We start from the raw sequence: 17,954 nt of genomic DNA on the forward strand, positions 1-17,954 counted from the left end.
TTGTTGCTAATTTGCTTTATTCCTGGCATTACCTATATATTACATAATGTTTTATTTTCCATACTTATGCTTTTTCACTTGTGCTTGTGCTTGCTGCATACCACCATGTACCATCCTGAAGTATTGCCAGTTGAAGTTTGTTGCAATGTCCACACGAGGGCGGCACATAACCATATCAGGCATCTGAGTGCTTCTTGTTGACGTGACACCTTGTAGCCTATCCTTTATTTTATAATAATTAAAGAATTTCATTTGTACATCTTGAGTAGTATGCCATATATTTATTAACGCATATTAGTATATAAGGGCTTCATTTGCCAACACGTTCCTAAACTTAAATCAGTGGTTAAGGCACTTGGAGGCCACTAGAGGACCTCAGAACTTTGTTTAAATCACTTAAAATTATTTCAAAGTTATCATGAAGTAAATAATGCTACACTACAAACAAAAACGCTGTTGCTATCGAATGTGCTGTATTAACCAATACGCATTAGTTTTATGTAGTGAGGCGTAATGAGGTGAATTTGGGCATTTCTCATGGCAGTAGGCCTAAGTATGAAGGATTGTAAGAACCATGTCAATATACGAATATTGATATTTCACAGTCGTGGTATTTATCGAAATACCAGGGTACAGGTAAGGGTAGAAGTAAACTACAGACACAATAAAACGAGGTTGTGAGAGACCGTCTGCTTAGCGTTTAGTAGCTATATGGTCATAAATCAATTTTACTTTCGAGTTTTGCCAACTGAAAATAAGTTTAAAATGCGTATTTTTAATGTTTTGTTGTGACAACTAAATCCGTATTAAACTATTAAACACAACATAACCTACGTTTTCACTGCCACGTTTAAATTTAGGCCGTCTACACCATCAGAAAGCCACATTTGCGAACTGAAAAAAAAAAATGGAAAGGCGTATTTTTAAATGTTTAACTGATTAAACGTCAAGGAACACTTATTGATAGGACTTTACAGTCGTGGCCAAACAAAAAAATAGACAATGACAAGTCCAGCCTGGTCAGCTAAAAAAGTGCCTGAAATCCCTCTAAAGCCAACCTGTAAGACCAGCTTAGGTTTTAAAAAAGTTGATCACAATTTGTGAACTTCTGCTTGGCCACACTGCTTTTGAGAATTGACCACAGGCTCTCTGTGGTATTAAGATCCGAAAAGTGTCCTGGCCAAGGATCCAAAATTTCAATGTAATGATCTACGAGCCACTTCATTGCCTTGTGACATGGTGCTCCATCCCTAAATTGTTCCTGGAAGTTTTGATACCATTCTTTATTCACTGCAGTGTTTTTGGGCATAACTGAAAAGCAACCACACACATGGATGGTCTCAGGATTTCATGGTTGGCACGATACAGTAACAGGTCTCATGGTAGCGTTCACCTATTCCTCTCTGGACAATCGAATTTCCAGATGTCCCAAACAGTCAGAAGGAAGCTTCATCAGAGAAAATAAGATTGCACTTTTGTCTTCTGCTGTCCACTCATTGTACTTCCTGCAGTATTTCAGTCTATCCTTGATGTTTTTCTAGGAGAAAAGTGGCTTCTTTGCTGACATTCTTCGCCCCACTGCGCAGATTCCCTCACACCCACCTGCTGCCAATATTGATCAAGCTCTGCACTGGTGGTGACATGATTCTGTTGCTGATTCCTCAGGTAGAGAGGGTCCTGGTACTTGCTGGACACTGGGATGCGTTCTTGATGATCGGTAAATGGTTCTTTCAGGTGCAGTATTCATTGCAGAAATGTCTTTGCATGAGGCCATTTTGATGCAATGCACATCTTTCTTGGGAAGAGACTGAAGAACACAAATTCATTATATAGCAATCTGTCTACTCTTATAATCTAATCAAAATGATCAAGTGATTTCACCTGACCAGTACCATGTAAAGTCACCTTTATTTTTATAGCATTTTTTATAATGCCGATTATTTCAAAGTAACTTTACAGTGATAACAGGAAAATAATGCACAAACCTGATTCCAAAAAAGTTTGGACACTGTACAAATTGTGAATAAAAAAGGAATGCAATTTACAAATCTCATAAACGTATTATATTTTATTCACAATAAAATATAGATATCAAATGTTGAAAGCGAGACATTTTGAAATGTTATGCTAAATATTGGCTCATTTTGGATTTCATGAGAGCTACACGTTCCAAAAAAGTTGGGACAGGTAGCAATAAGAGGCCGGAAAGTTAAATGTTCATATAAGGAACAGCTGGAGACCAATTTGCAATTTATTAGGTCAGTTGGCAACATGACTGAGTATAAAAAGAGCCTCTCAGAGTGGCAGTGTCTCTCAGAAGTCAAGATGGGCAGAGGATCACCAATTCCCCCAATGCTGTGGCGAAAAATAGTGAAGCAATATCAGAAAGGAGTTTCTCAGAGAAACATTTGCTAAGAGTTTAAAGTTATCATCATCTACAGTGCATAATATCATCCAAAGATTCAGAGAATCTGGAACAACCTCTGTGCGTAAGGGGACAAGGCCGGAAAACCATACTGGATGCCTGTGATCTTCGGGCCCTCAGACGGCACTGCATCACATACAGGAATGCTACTGTAATGGAAATCACAAGATGGGTTCAGGAATACTTCCAGAAAACATTGTCGGTGAACACAATCCACCGTGCCATTCGGTGTTGCCGGCTAAAACTCTATAGGTAAAAAAAGAAGCCATCTCTAAACATGATCCAGAAGCGCAGACATTTTCTCTGGACCAAGGCTCATTTAAAATGGACTGTGGCAAAGTGGAAAACTGTTCTGTGGTCAGACGTATCAAAATGTGAAGTTCTTTTTGGAAAGCTTGGACGCCATGTCATGGATTTTCCAACATGACAATGTCAGACCACATACTGCATCAATTATAACATCATGGCTGTGTAGAAGAAAGATCCACGTACTGAAATGGCCAGTCTGCAGTCCAGATCTATCACCCGTAGAAAACATTTGGCGCATCATAAAGAGGAAGATGCGACAAAGAAGCCCTAAGACAGTTGAGCAACTAGAAGCCTGTGTTAGACAAGAATGGGACAACATTCCTATTCCTAAACTTGAGCAACTTGTCTCCTCAGTCCCCAGACGTTTGCAGACTGTTATAAAAAGAAGAAAGGATGCCACACAGTGGTAAACATGGCCTTGTCCCAACTTTTCTGAGATGTGTTGATGCCATGAAATTTAAAATAAACTTATTTTCCCCTTAAAATTATACATTTTCTCAGTTAAAACATTCATCAAACCCATCATGGTCAGTGCAGCGTCATCTAGCGCCATTGTGCTTCGGGCAACCCGAGTTCGAGTCCCGGCTCACAAGACCCTTCCCGATCCTGCCACCCCCTCTCTCTCCCACTAAGTTTACTGCCAGCTTACTGTCCTGCCATAATAAAGGTAAAAATGGCAAAAATAAATATTAAAAGACGAAGAGTATGTTTTTGAAAGGCATTTTTAGCATAATGTTGAAAGACCGTTTAGGACTGACACATGAAATGCAGAAAATTACCATCATCTTCACAATGATGAAGCTTGTCAAAACAGACAGGATGAGTGTGTTATCAGATATTCTAGTCTATCAGGTCACTTCTGTGTACAATACTGATTATAATCAGCGCTAAAATCATACGAGCACTTCCGTTATATCTACACACAATTATATTCAAATCACATTTCTCAGACACCCATCCACACCATCCTGAACCCCTTGAGCTATTAAAAAACTGAAAATTGGCTGAAATTACCCATCTCTCCATCTCGTCAACACACCCTACCCTACCACATTTGAAAAGAGGGCTACATAGGTCACGTCTGGGCAGGTCTCGGGGGGGCGATGGGGCGAGTCTGTGGGGCACGTCTGAATGGTCCTCGGTCCAGTCCCTATAGCAACAGCCAGGGCTGCAGTAGGTCTCAGACTGGGCCTCCTGACAGATGCACATAATTAATGTGATTATATAGATATGTCAACCCCGTCACCCTCCACTTCATTAAGCCAGACACGGCCTCCAGACGTGTCATCAGCAAGCCCGACGTGGGAAAAAATATCCGTCTGAGTTCAAGATGAGACGTCATTGGGACAGCACCGGGCTGGTGGCGAGACAGAGGATATAGACACAAATGCACCAGACGGTTAATGGTGCATTCATGCTTCAAATATCACCCCCATAATATGTATGTAAAGAACTTCGAATTTACAATAAATGGGCAATAGATGAACAACTGAAAAAACACCCAATTGTTTTGGTCGATTTATTTAGATGTACCATAAAAAATAAAATAAAAAATATTTAAATGAAGAAATATCAGTCCATAGGTTTGAACTAAAAACAGAAATATACATTTTATCAGTTCATATTGTAAGATTCTTACATATTAGTCAGACATGTGACCATCTGACCCTTTGAATGGGACGTTGTCTGTTCTGACTGTGGAAGTCACATTTTATCAGCCATTAATCATGTCGTCTTTCAGACACAAAACTACAAGCCTGATCAAACCAATATGCGTGTGTGTGTGTGTGTGTGTGTGTGTGTGTGTGTGTGTGTGTGTGTGTGTGTGTGTGTGTGTGTGTGTGTTTATCGTTAGGATTGATCATTTAGATTTAATTTATAAACATACATGTATAAATTCAATTGTGTCTGAGCAATGCGCTATTTGCATGCTAGTTGAATGAGATCATGCATTGGTTTGTCTATTAATGTAGTATTAGTTATTAACATTGCAGAATTAATTAGTAGTGATATACCAAACTATATGGTCAATATTTGACCATTTTGAGATTATCAGGATCTGTGTAACAAATTAGCACTTTAACAGAAGACTACACATATTCTGATATTTCTTATTAGTACTATAGTTATTTACTAAAATGTGCTGTTTTTGAGTATTTTAAAGGGATAGTACACCCCAAAATGAAAATTCTGTCATTAATTATTCACCTTCATGTCCTTACTAACCCATTAGACTTTCGTTCATCTTCAAAACACAAATTAAGATATTTTAATCAATTCTGTGACACGTGTCACTTCCTCTTTGATGCTTCAAAAAGTGCATAAAGAGATTGTAAAGCTAATCCATATGTATCGAGCGTGTATTTTCATATGTATTTTCTGAAAAGACTCGATTGCTTTATATGATGAACAGATTGAATTTTATTGTGTATTTACTAGTAAACATACGTCAGTTATGGTAAACGGACGCTCAAGCATGTTCAGATGACGTGCAAGAACCAGAGGTTTGCTCTCACATGTCAAGGTTCGGTTGAGCTTCTGTTTTTTGTTCGCTGATCAAATATGTGAATAAAAGACTCAATACAGTCTGTTCATCATATTAAACAATCGAGTCTCTTCAGAAAATCTTGACTAATCTACTCCAATCATATGAATTATTTTTATAATCCCTTTATGAACAAAGTGGTAGTTGCATAGCTGTCAATGGAGGGAGAGAAATTTCTCAGATTTCATTAAAAATATCTTTATTAGTGTTCTGAAGATGAACGAAAGTCGGGGTTGGAAAGACATGAGGGTGAGAAAATGACAGAATCTTCATTTTTAGGTCAAAATTTCCCTTTAATGTAAAAAAAAAGCAATAAATCATGGAAAATAATGTCATGGAAAAACAACCAGTCATGTTTTTTTTAATCATCAGTTTATTAGTGTGAATCAAATGAAAGTTGTTTGACATTAGAAAATGAATAAATAAATTGTTTTTAAGTCTACCATCTTAAATGATATTAATCCCTGATGACTTCCTCTGATCCTATGAGTGAAGATTGGTAGCTAACCGAGTGAACAAATTAAAAACTCATAGATGATTATTAACACACATTGGCAAAATGATTAGGACTGCTGTTACACGTCATCAGCCATTTAGCAAACACAGTATTTAAAATACACTATAACATTCTGTTAAAAAAAATCATCCAAGGCATGAAATTAAATGGTATTTTCAAGTCTGTTAACTACAGCGCTAAACTGTTTTGCAGGTTTTCATTTGCACTTGACGATATTGTGCTGGTGGGAAAAAAGCTATTTCGGACCACATCCCTGAGCTGCCAGGCCCTTAGATTTGCACCTCAACGAAGGGGGACGCATGCGATTTGACTGAAAACTTTCGAGGTAAAAAGTGAGATTTTTTTTTTTACAAACAAGAATGGTGTTTGGCATATTGTTGATGAGCTGATGAAAATCTTAACAGCTCAGTTAACTAGCATCTTTGCTTTGATTGTACCTAACAAAATTTTCCATAAGGTACCGGGAAAATTAAATGGGTTCAGATGGTCAAACTTGAGCGTTTGTTCCGAAGGCCAGCCTTCATCTCTCGCTGATGCGTCAGATGTGTTTGCATGACTGTCCGTGTTGATACTGCGGTACCTTGAGGGATTAGATTCAGTGCACAGAGCTTCATTTTGCAGCACTTTTCAGTTGTGCATCAGATACTGGTGGAAATAGATGCCTAACAGGCTGCTGAGGAGTTGACAGGCCGCGACCCACCATGTGATAAAGGCAAAGATGCCCCTGAAGAAAAGAGGCGTAAGGACTCCACGTAAGGCAGTGAACAGCTCCATCACGTGGGCTACGGTGGCCTGGATGTCCTCCTCCATGTCTTCCATGTCCTCGTCGTCTTCCAGTCTAGGGGCTGGTGGAGGGGTGGTGGGAAGTATGGGAGCAGGGGTTACACCTGGAGTCTCTTCTCCAAGGCCCCATGAGAAGTCACCTGAGGGGTACATTAGAATTTTAGAATATATTAAACATTCTTTCAAAAACAAGTATTGAAAAATTTAAATCAATATAAATTATAAAAAAAATAATAAAAAAGAATTTAAATACAAATAATAATTTTAAATACAAGTAATAAAACAAGGCTAATTAATATAAAATAACATTGACTAATACATTTTATAAAATAAATATAACATTAAATATAAAAATATAGATTATTATATTATATAACACATAAACTATAAATAAAATAATAAATAAATTTAAAAAAAAATATATATATATATATATATATAAAATAATTAATGTTTTATATATACATATACATATACATATTATATATATATATATATATATATATATATATATATATATATATATATATATATATATATATATATATATATATATATAAAAAACATGAAAAATTATTACAATATTTTTACATTATTATTATATTATGAACACTTATTTAAAGGTAACTTTTTTGTTCAAAATTTCCAACATTTCAATACACACGAGTATGAGTCAATGTACTCAGTCCTTACTCCAGCTACTGATGTGTGTATGGTGTGGGAGTTGCATAGGTTAATTGTCACAGCAATTGAGAAATGGAGCAGCTAAATATTGAACTTCAAGGGAATCACACGTTTTAAACCAACACTGAACATAGAAGAGTCATCTGGTAAAAAGAGAATGTGACCGCTCATAATAAAACAAGAATCAACATCGGCTTGGCTATGAGAAGGAGAGAACTGAGGGACTTGAAATATGGTAAGAGCGACGTGGAGATACGTAGTTCTCAGTGTTCTCGATTATGAAGGCTCATTTCATTATGGTGGTTGTAGCGCTGTAGTGTGTAGCGCTTGCTACAACAAGCGGTTGTAGCGCTTATTCCTTGAAAATAAAAAGAATTTATTTTCAAGGAAGTACCGTGTCAAATAATGGGTGTAGCTACAGTAATGTTTTAGCTTGATGTAATTTTCATCTAAACTGGTTATATATCGTAACCCTAATAGTGAATGATTTATGAGCAGATAACCATATTCAGTCAAGCAGAGACGAAGCAAAACCAAAACAATGTTCTTTCACAAATTGCATGCAGTTTTGTTTTTTTAAACATGTACCTTTAACTGCCAGTGAGAAGTGTAATAACCCACCTAAAGATTTGAGTGCCAAAGTTGAGAAAAGCACAAGCAGAATGGGTATAATGTACTGGAGAGTGACGACAGTCAGGTAGCAGAAAACTCGTGTCACCTACATAAACAGGTTTGAAAACATTACATCATAGTATTTATTACATCATTAACGTGAATTTATTGTAAACATTAATGCTTTCCACTCTGTGATTTATAATTTTTTATATACATAAAACAATGCTACTTCACATTGCAACCCCACCTTCCTCTGGATGTCAATGGCAGCGATACGCCCCGCCTCTTTCTTCATTTGCTCCACCCACTTCTGAGAGAGGTTGAGGTAGGCCTGCAGGTGGTAGCGTGTGAGCAGCAGCCGCAAAACACACAGCACCACGATAGTCCATAGACGTACTGAGTTAAAGGCAGAACTAGAAAGTCTGGAGAAAAAAAAAAGGAACTATACTAAACTTTTAACTAAACTAAAAAGCATTAAGGGTGCTTTCGGTTGAATCGTACTAGAGTTCGTTTCCTTCTTTAGTGTGGTTCGTTTGGTCAGGTGTGAAAGCAGCAATCACACTCAGATGCTCACCAAAAGTGGCCCAAACAAGCGTACCGAGACCTCCTTGAAGAGGTGGTCTTGGTACGCTTTCAAACGAACTCTGGAGCGGTTCGTTTGTGGTGAGAACGTGATCCGACCTCGAACAGAACCAACTGCAAAAGTGCTGATCATTTTTGGACAAAACCAGCTGCGCTGACATTGTGCATGACATTACCTGATAGATCGTTGGCAATATTTTAAGTCGAGCATGTCAGAGTTAAGAATAATTAATGCACGCCTCCATTTGAAGTGACGAGTGATGCATGCTCGCCATTTGCAGTACATTAGGACGTTGTTTTCAAGTCGCACACACGCTTCATTATGGAAATGTATTGTTTGCCTACTGTGGTAAAGATACACAATGTAGTAGATTATGGCCAGGGACAACACCAGCCCGCACAGTCGTCTCTCCATAGTTGTGTAGTTTGCTGGCTTTTCCTCTTCTGTTGGAATTTTCCTACACGTAAATTCTGACCAATCGAAAAGCAGTTTAGGAAATACGCCATGGCTAATGAGTGATGTGGATGTTGTCATGTGCCTGAATTTAGGTTGTTTTAACTCGTTCGGACCAAAGCAATCAGTGTGGTGTGAAAAGGAACCAAACAAGCTGAAAATGCAACAATGTATAATTGTTTGCCCTTGGTTCGGACCAAATGAACCAAACTAGAGATGTGGAAGCACCCTCAAATACATAAATTATTGGGGGAAAAAATCACATAAAATGTACTCAACTTACAATGTAACTGAGGTCTTTCCCATGGGGGCGTTCTCTAGGAAGTCTCGAGCAATCGGTTTAATCCACATTACAATTATGACCAGTGGCGATAGAAAACTCATGTGCAAAAGGATCCTAAAAAGCAAAACAAGTTGTTGTTGCGACATATCAAATCAAACTTTCAATATCTTCATGTTCTTATAGAGTTCTATATTGTGAGTCTTACTGAATGATTGGACGGTCTGCGTTCATCTGAACGGCGTCCAGGTGAGTTTGGGCCAATCGCAGTCCAGGGAATGCAAGGAGAGCTCCAATGAAGGCACAAATGACAGCCAGCCCCAACTTCACTGATAGCTTGGTGAAGGGAACTCTGTTGAAATGTTAAAATATTTTCAGTGTTTTCATGACAAAAGAATACAGAACATGTTGTCTATCCATTAATGTATAACTTACGTCCACTCATAGCCTTGCTGTTTGGCAAAGACCTCGAAGTTGTCAAAAAGGCTGGTAAATCCTGCAACAACAAAAAAATAGATCGGGAAAAATGTCACTGTGGCAAAATATCAAATGCCCTTTCACTTCTAGAAAATACAGGACAGATAACCACATACCAGGCTCAAGACCAAACTCCAGGTAGTCTTCTCTCACTACAAGAACCAGCATCGCAATAAGCAGAGATAAGAAGCCGAAAGCAAGACACACAGAGCGCTCGCCGCCCTCCTCGGAGCGGAAGTAGTGGCTCATGAGAAGATACAGCGTCCTCCTGAGAACTTCAGTCAAGGACAACAAGACAAGACCTACAATTTTTTTAAGCATGAGGTAAGTCACATCTGAATTTCTCAGGTGGCTTCAGGTCTGTTAATCCAAAGGACTGCAGTGTTGGAGGATACAGGCAGAAGAAAACCATCAGCACACACCAGATGGAAGCGATATTGACTTCCTTGCTGGCATCCACTACACTATAGTAGCCTTCAGTGAAGAGGTAGATCCCTGTGGCGTAGATGGCAAAGTCAATCAGCCACTGGTACTCCACAAAGAACCGTAAAACTGTGAGGAACAGAGAAGGTTAAGATCATTCAAGGACCTTTTCTGAGATCAAACTTAGTTGCAGATGTTCAAGAACCGAGATGAAGACCTACCAAGTGCATCCAAGACATTTACAGGCGCACTCTCCAAATGAAGATCAATGTCTTTCGGGACTGTGAGTGGCTTGGATTCTCCATGTCCGTTTTGTCTCCTGGAAACAGCAAGCAAAAGTTCCTATATTCCTTAACAGAAAAGTAACAGTGACAACAGTTGCACTGATTTAAGCTCACACCTGTCTCGCCTGCTGTTCTTAGGAATCTGCTTCCCTGCGAGGGCGCACAACTCGCCTTCAGATGGGTGTTTGAATCTGAAAAGGCTGAGGAAACCAACAGGCTGGGGTTTTAGAAAGAACTGGTTATTTTATGTATGTCTACATGAAAAAAAAACGTGTATTACTTACCTGCCATTACATAAGAGCCAGCGTGCGAAGGAGAGATGTGGGGCCATTCTTTGCATTATGCTGACCGCCAGCAAGCTCACCACCAACTGAACCCCCATCAGAGCCTTAAAAGAGACAGACATATAGAGAATGTATATTGGTACAGAAAATAATGTCGACTCATGCCTTTATAATTTTAAAAAACAAACTAAAATTGCATGTACTTTTCTGATTTTACAATGGAAGTCGACTTGTCACCTTTATTTATTTATAGCGCTTTATACAATACAATTTATACAATAGAGATGGTTAAACAGCTTTACAGTGATAAATAGGAAATAATGATCAATGATCCAAATAGAATTAAATTATGCTGTAAATCAGCTAAAAAAAAAAGAATTAAGTGAATAAAATTCAGTTCAATAATAAGTGTTGATGTGGAAAAAATAGTCAATTATGAAATAAAGTGGAATCAACTATAAAGCAGCTTGTGTCATCTCTTCCAGCTCAGTTCAGTTTAAGTTTTGCTCTCATCTAATAGTGTCAGTGCAGTCAAATATTACTAATATTAAAGGGTTAGTTCACCCAAAAATGAAAATGAAAACTAATGTGCTGCTTAACACGAGAATGAACCTCATTGGTTCTAGCTGAAGCTCAAATGTTCAGCAACACAAGAATGAAATTCATTGGTTCTTTTAGTTTAAACGTGTAACATGAGAATTAACCTCATTGATTCTTTAGGAAGTTCAAACGCTGTATGAACCTCATTGGTTCTTGCAAACATGCTTAAGCTTCCCAACAATGTATATGTGAGTTGATGAATGTTTATGTGAAAAAAGCCTATATTCAATATGTTTTGCATATAAAGCGATCATGACTCTTCAGAAAATTTGGACTAAACCACTTGATTCATATGGATTATTTTTACAATCTCTTTATGAATTTTTTGAAGCATCAAAATGGTAGTTGCGTAGCTGTCAATGGAGAGATAGAAATCTCTCAGATTTCACCAAAAAGATCTTAATTTGTTTCAAAGAATGTAAACAGTCTCCTGGTGCTCTTGCACACGTCGCGGGAAAGCTACCATGTTTGTGGAAATTTATTGCACATTAGAGGAATTTGAATGAATGAAGTTTGCAATGACAAGGTTATCAAGTGATGTTTGTCACACTAGTCTCGCTTTAACATGTAAAATGTTTAACTCTCATGACTTTCCTTTCAAAAAGTGTTTTAACGTTTGTCTGGGAGACATGCCTTGCCCCACAGAGTTCCATAGTAAAATAACTACAATAAATGCGACTTTTGTTTACTTTACAAACTAAAATACTGGTCAAAATGGCTTTCTATGCTAATAAGAAGCATGTCACTGGAGCTTATTTGTTTTGAACAATTCCTTTAAATATGGTTCTAGTATATTTACAGCACTTCACTTCCAAAGCTACTTGACTGTGGGCCTGTGCCAGTCACTCAAGATGAGCACTGGAGCCAAGCTGTCAAAGCGAGCAGGTGGTGGCATTGCAAACCCCCAAGACATGGGGAGCCATGGGTGGTTAGCTTACATGCTATAGCTAAACATCCTATAATACAACACTACAGAGCTACCATTGAGAACTGGAACAAAAGAAAAGGTGCAGTTGCAAGGCCACAGCCACTTACACAAGTAATACAAGTAACGTACAGTGGATACAAAATACCACTAACCAATCTGCAAGCTATCACGGTGCTAACATGATTTCAATACAGAACATACAAACAACCAGCCGGTTCGGTCGTGTAAAAGAGCACGTTTACAAATCAATTTAACGGTGGAAAAAGTAAATCTACTAACCATCTTCGTTTGGAGAGTTTAATGAATGAGTTTATGTCCCATGTAGCAGCTCTCGTGGTGACACTTGAGTGTTCGAACAGCTGAAGGAGTATTTTGATGACGTATGCTACAATCGCTCGCTCTGATTGGGCCATGTCGAAGCCGCATGAGAGCTGCAATTCTATTGGTCGAACTGACAACCTATCTACAATTTGTTTGGTCCTCGTGAAGGAACTGTGGTTAGTTTTCTTTTCAAGGACAGAAATAAAACGGCCTAGAGACGTGAAAGACAAATGGAGAGATGTGTTGTGGCAACACAAACGTTCAAACGGCAAAGTCCTTAGCTTTTCTGACCGTTTTTAAGGCCCCAGTATTTATTTCATTTATTTATTTGTAATTAACTGTGTGGCCTTGAATACTTTTTTGTTGGTATTTTTTTTGGTATTTGTATAAGGTTTCCCTAAAATGTAAGCTTTCTAAAGTAAAAATGTCTTGTCATTTCTTTTACATAAACAGCCAGTGTTAATGGAAATGTTTATGAAATTGTATGGTGATTTTTAGCAGCAGTATTTAAGGTTTTTATACCATAGCTTCATTGTTGATTTTATGTTTGCAACAGGTTAATTGGAAACTTTTAACAGCTGATATCAGCTTTTTTAACCCTTCGATAGTTTCCAAATGTAACTTACTGCTGCTAAATTAATAAATCATGCTAAATTTAACCCTTTTATTGTCAAGAATCATGTGTTCTGTTTAGGGTTCTTACATTGCTGGTTGTTTTGTTCTTTGTTAGATCAAATTCTTGATGTTACAAGGTCTTCATGCAGGGCTGGGTTTCCCTAAAGTATTGTAAGCCAATTGGTCTCTACAATCTTATAGGACTACAAGGATTTTGGGAAATGTAGCCCAGGGCCAGTATTTATCGAGCCTCTTAGAATTACTCACAAGAAAACCACTATAAGAATTTACTTAAAATAAAACAATTTTTTGCTCAAAGCTGTATCTCAGTCATAATTTATGTGAAATGTAGGACAAAATCTTGCCTGTCTGTCTTAATGATGATTTACTACATTTTGCTGTGCCACACATGGGATTTTGGAAGACGACAAAGGCATAGACCAATCACTGAATAGATTTCATTATTTAAGAATATTCTCAAATAAATTCACATTGATGGTGAAATTCCTAAGAGGTGTTTACATTCAACAAACATTTGACAATAAAGCTTTTTTTAAGAAAATACATGAAAGATAAACATGTTTTCCACCATGTCTTAATTACAATTTTTAAACCATTGTGCTGTTTACAGACTTGCCAATATATAGCCTAGATTGTATGATATAATCAGCCACTATGGATTCCAAAAGAAAACTGAACTGGTGGGAGGAAGAAGTGCTACAGCTTGCTGAATTAGTCGAACAGCGGAAACATGTTATAAAAGGAAAGTTCAGCCCAATATTAAACCAGCGCTGACAAAGATGATGCCTGCTCTGTTCAAACAATACCGTTTGATTAACTGTCTCCTCAATGCCATCACAAGCCCCTGCTGGCATCTTTCATACCTGAGAGATGTCTCGAGATGTCTTAAATTACTGGGAGAGTAAGAATGATTCTTAGCTTTAAGAAATTTGATAACTTGCTTTAATACTTAAGTTTGAAAGGAGGAGTACATTTCATAAATTCTCAGCACTTAAGACTAAGATGGCACTTTGAGAAGGTCAACATTAATCAACAAACTGATTAAATGGAAAATAAACAGTGTGGTTTTCTAAAGTAGCCAACTGGTCTAGGGAATAAAATAATTTTTAATACTGAAAATGTTCTATGATGCTTTTAAACAAAAATTCCAATTCAGTGACATTTTTTTCTTTCACGTTTTTTTTAGTTCACTCATCGAAGGCTCCATGAAGAACCTTTAACACCCTTTACCTTTCCATTGGACAAAAGGTTCTTTATAGTGGAAAAGGGTTCTTTAGATGTTCCTAATATTACCAGTTCTTAATAGAACCATTGTTCTTCTTTGGGAACCCAACATGGTTCTTATATGGCATCACTGTGGAAAAAAACCTTATTTTTTAAAAGTGATGTGGTGCTTCAAAAAACCCAGAAATAGATCTGAAGGTGCTAGTACAACATCAAAATAAAGAACATATGATCCCTTACTCACCCTCATGTCGTTCCAAACCTGTAAAACTTCCGCTCATCTTTGGAACACAAATGAAGATCTATTTGAGGAAATCTGAGAGCTCTCAGTCACTCAATTGACAGCTATGCAACAAGGTCCTTAAAATATAGGCTACTTATTAGTAGTTTTTTACATGTAGTTTACATTTTGAGATTAAAATATTTCAACAAAAGATTACAATTAAAAAGTTGCTTATTCTAAACAATAGCCTTTGCAAAGAAATTGGCAATTGACTTAATGTCATTGTTGGCAAAATTACATCAATATAAACCAAACAAGGTTTTTATAAGAAAAATTACAAAGGCATTTGCCTTTAAACTCTCTAAACTCAAGTCGTTTATTTTTATTTTAATGAACATGTTACTTATTACTGTAACACTTTAGAATGCGTTTCAGCCTTTTTTAATGTTGAATTACTAAACGCTTTTAAATGAAGGATCCAACCAGTTGAACTGTTTTCAGCTGAACGCACCCTGTAGGGCTGCAGACGCACATGGCTTTCACGCGACTTGCATGACAATTGGTCACACGCATTGAGAGAGCTGAGATATGCGCTTGAACTTGACCTTCTGAATTGCGTCGCTAAAAGACATGAGTATGGCCCCTTGCACTCTTCTTATATGTGCCAATCAGTCGTTAAGACTGCTGTACAATGCTCATTTCCATAAATCCAGTCCGGCTCCAATTAAAGGACTGTGACATTCCGAGGCGAGTCTTTTCCCACGGAACAGCTAGTGTGGAAACATCTCCCCACAACGACAACAACCATGGGTATGTAGGCTACAGTCGTGGAAACTCTTTGGAACTTGTGCTGGTTTTGGATACTGAGTTTATAATTAGAAACATGTTTTCTTTAATGTTTCTTTAATTACTTCAATTGGGACAACATTTGTTTGCTACCTTATTCATCTGATCGAAAGAGAAAAAAAACTGGCTATAATAGTATTTACTATATTATAGGTTATTTTTCCACCCGTCGTTTTTCACGATTTGTAAGAAATATGTGTTGTAGGCTATAATGTTTTTTTTTTGCGCAAAATGCCTTGCTTTTAACAAGAAACAACATATTTTTGCAGCTGTTTTCTGGACGTTGGGATACACTGTATTGGTCAAATACACTTTTGACGATCACAATTGCTATTTTAGTGGCGGGAAAGTGTATCATCCAAAGGTTGAATAGGATACTTAGAGTTGGTGTTTGACCTGTGACCTGGGGTCAAACAGAAATATAATTTAAGGAAAGGTTCAATGCAACCGGTAGCCTATAAGGCATGCTTGTGGACGCATGGGAAAGTTCCTTATTGTGATTGTTTTGAGCGAAAGCTTAGTTAGATTAAATAATTACGTTGGTTATTAATGAGAGGAGATATAACAACTCTCAGCATTAGCCTACAGATTTGTTACCTAATTTTACAGTAGCTATAACCCTTGAGTCAGTTAAATCTCTTGATTTAATATAGGCTTACATTAAACATATTTTGAATCCCATTGTCATAAAAAAATAGCCTGCTGATAAAAAGCGCTGATAATGATTATTATTTAGAATCCCAGCTTCATTTTGCAGAGTTACGACCCTCAAACGTGTTGTCACAAATTATTTCATTGTGTCCGACTCACATAATCAGTTTTGATGATTATTTGAAATTCGGTTATTTTTGATTTCCACCTAAATTTTAATGTTTGGCTATACGATATGCTGCCTACAACATTTCTGTCTGTTCATTTATTTCGGAGCTAATACATTTTGAATAATGCACGATCAACAAATTTCCATGTCACTCCATAACGTTGCCTATTATGCGAAATAATTTCTGTAGGCATCTCATAGCACGATATAGCCTATTTTTTAATTATCATAATGTCTATGTAAAGGAGCATTTTCAGGGAAATCTTGTAGGCTAATGCCACTTTTTACATGGTTGAATTTTTCATTTTTATTTTTTTATTTTATATAGGCCTATTTATTTTAAAAATGTCCTTACGCTTTACCTGTTTTTATCCTTTTACTTTTAAATGATCTTTATCTTAAAATCAGTCGACTAAACCTGCGGTAGCCTACATCGGGATTAATAGCCTAATCTACTAGAAGTAACCTACCAAATTTGTATCCAAATTCCCTTTATTGTCCTTGCAAAATTTTGGGCCACGCTGCAAGATATGCTTTATTATTTATATTAATTTTAAAAATTATGTGTTCAGACATCGTTACTAAGATTAGGCCTACCCTTTTTAAACAATTTTCTTACTGACCTTAATTTTAGTTCGTTAAGAAACCGTCAGAACTGTGTTTGTAATAACATAAAATAATAAAAAGAGAGGGTTTAATTAATTCTATTTAACCTAAATGATGACGCTGTAGGCCTACAGTTTGGCTAATATGGCTAATATTTGTTCGCATATTCAAATCCTTCTATATACGATTTGGTGGTGCTACAGTTAATTAATATTATTTGTTTATTTATAAATTGTATAGGCTAATATTTGCAATTAGTGGACGCAATCTCAAAAAATGTTAGGCTACATCTTTTAAAATGCTTTAGCTAACATTAGCCTATTTTCTTTGAATAATTTTAAAAACAATTTAAAATAGCCTATAAGGTATTTGGAGACAGTTGTGACTTACACAGATGCTGATCTTAACATGATCTTAACAGATCTTAACATGTAGCTAAGCATGCATTATTGATAGGCCTGACATTAAGGTCCGTCCTTTCATGATAATCTTCAGTTGCAGTCTTCTACCGATGGGTGTCGCTGTTTTATATTTGTTTCAGTGACGACGAGTTGTTGGAAGAAATGAGCTGCAATAGGCTATGAAAAGAAATTTGATTGAAACGCCAGCCCCCTATCCGATTCATTCAATTCATTGTTTCTCTTTGAGTGGTGTCATTTTAAAAATGTGATTTAACGAGGTAAAATTGGCTTGGCTACCTGTGTATAGACTAAATAGTTTCCATGTCACAGACTCTGTAATAATTAAACGATAGCGTCATTTCCATGGGATATGGCCTATAATAAGTAGCCTATGTAAATTGTGCTTCTTTTTGTTCTCATTCTGTCCATATTTGGTGTTGAGTTAATGGAGATTATCTGTTCTGATTCTAGCATAAATACTAGTTTAAGCCAGACAGAGTTTTAAAAGATATTATCGGGGCACAATCAATTATTCCTCTGGGGATAGACTTCAATCATATTCGTTCGGCGCCGTTAGCTATCCGTCAACTTAAAAGAAAACCTTAGAGATGCTTGTTTTTTTGTGGTAGCCTATATTTTAATGTAAAAATATGTAGACCTAAGTTAGGCCCTACTCGATTTCTGTTT

At 36.9% G+C, this 17,954-nt stretch overlaps 1 protein-coding gene across 1 annotated transcript; it reads right to left on the minus strand.

Moving 5' to 3' along the window:
• Positions 1-5,500: 5,500 nt before the first annotated feature.
• On the minus strand, positions 5,501-12,565 carry tmem161a (transmembrane protein 161A). The gene is made up of 12 exons (XM_067414803.1): positions 12,470-12,565; positions 10,663-10,766; positions 10,495-10,578; positions 10,316-10,413; positions 10,067-10,223; positions 9,788-9,939; positions 9,630-9,690; positions 9,403-9,546; positions 9,198-9,311; positions 8,126-8,300; positions 7,885-7,981; positions 5,501-6,719 (listed from the first exon to the last, which is right to left on the minus strand). Exons 1-12 carry the CDS (start codon positions 12,470-12,472, stop codon positions 6,424-6,426), a joined length of 1,485 nt encoding a protein of 494 aa, XP_067270904.1. The 5' UTR covers positions 12,473-12,565; the 3' UTR covers positions 5,501-6,423.
• Positions 12,566-17,954: the final 5,389 nt, after the last annotated feature.

Source organism: Pseudorasbora parva, chromosome 14 (genome assembly GCF_024679245.1).
Source record: "Pseudorasbora parva isolate DD20220531a chromosome 14, ASM2467924v1, whole genome shotgun sequence".
Lineage (NCBI taxonomy): Eukaryota > Metazoa > Chordata > Actinopteri > Cypriniformes > Gobionidae > Pseudorasbora > Pseudorasbora parva.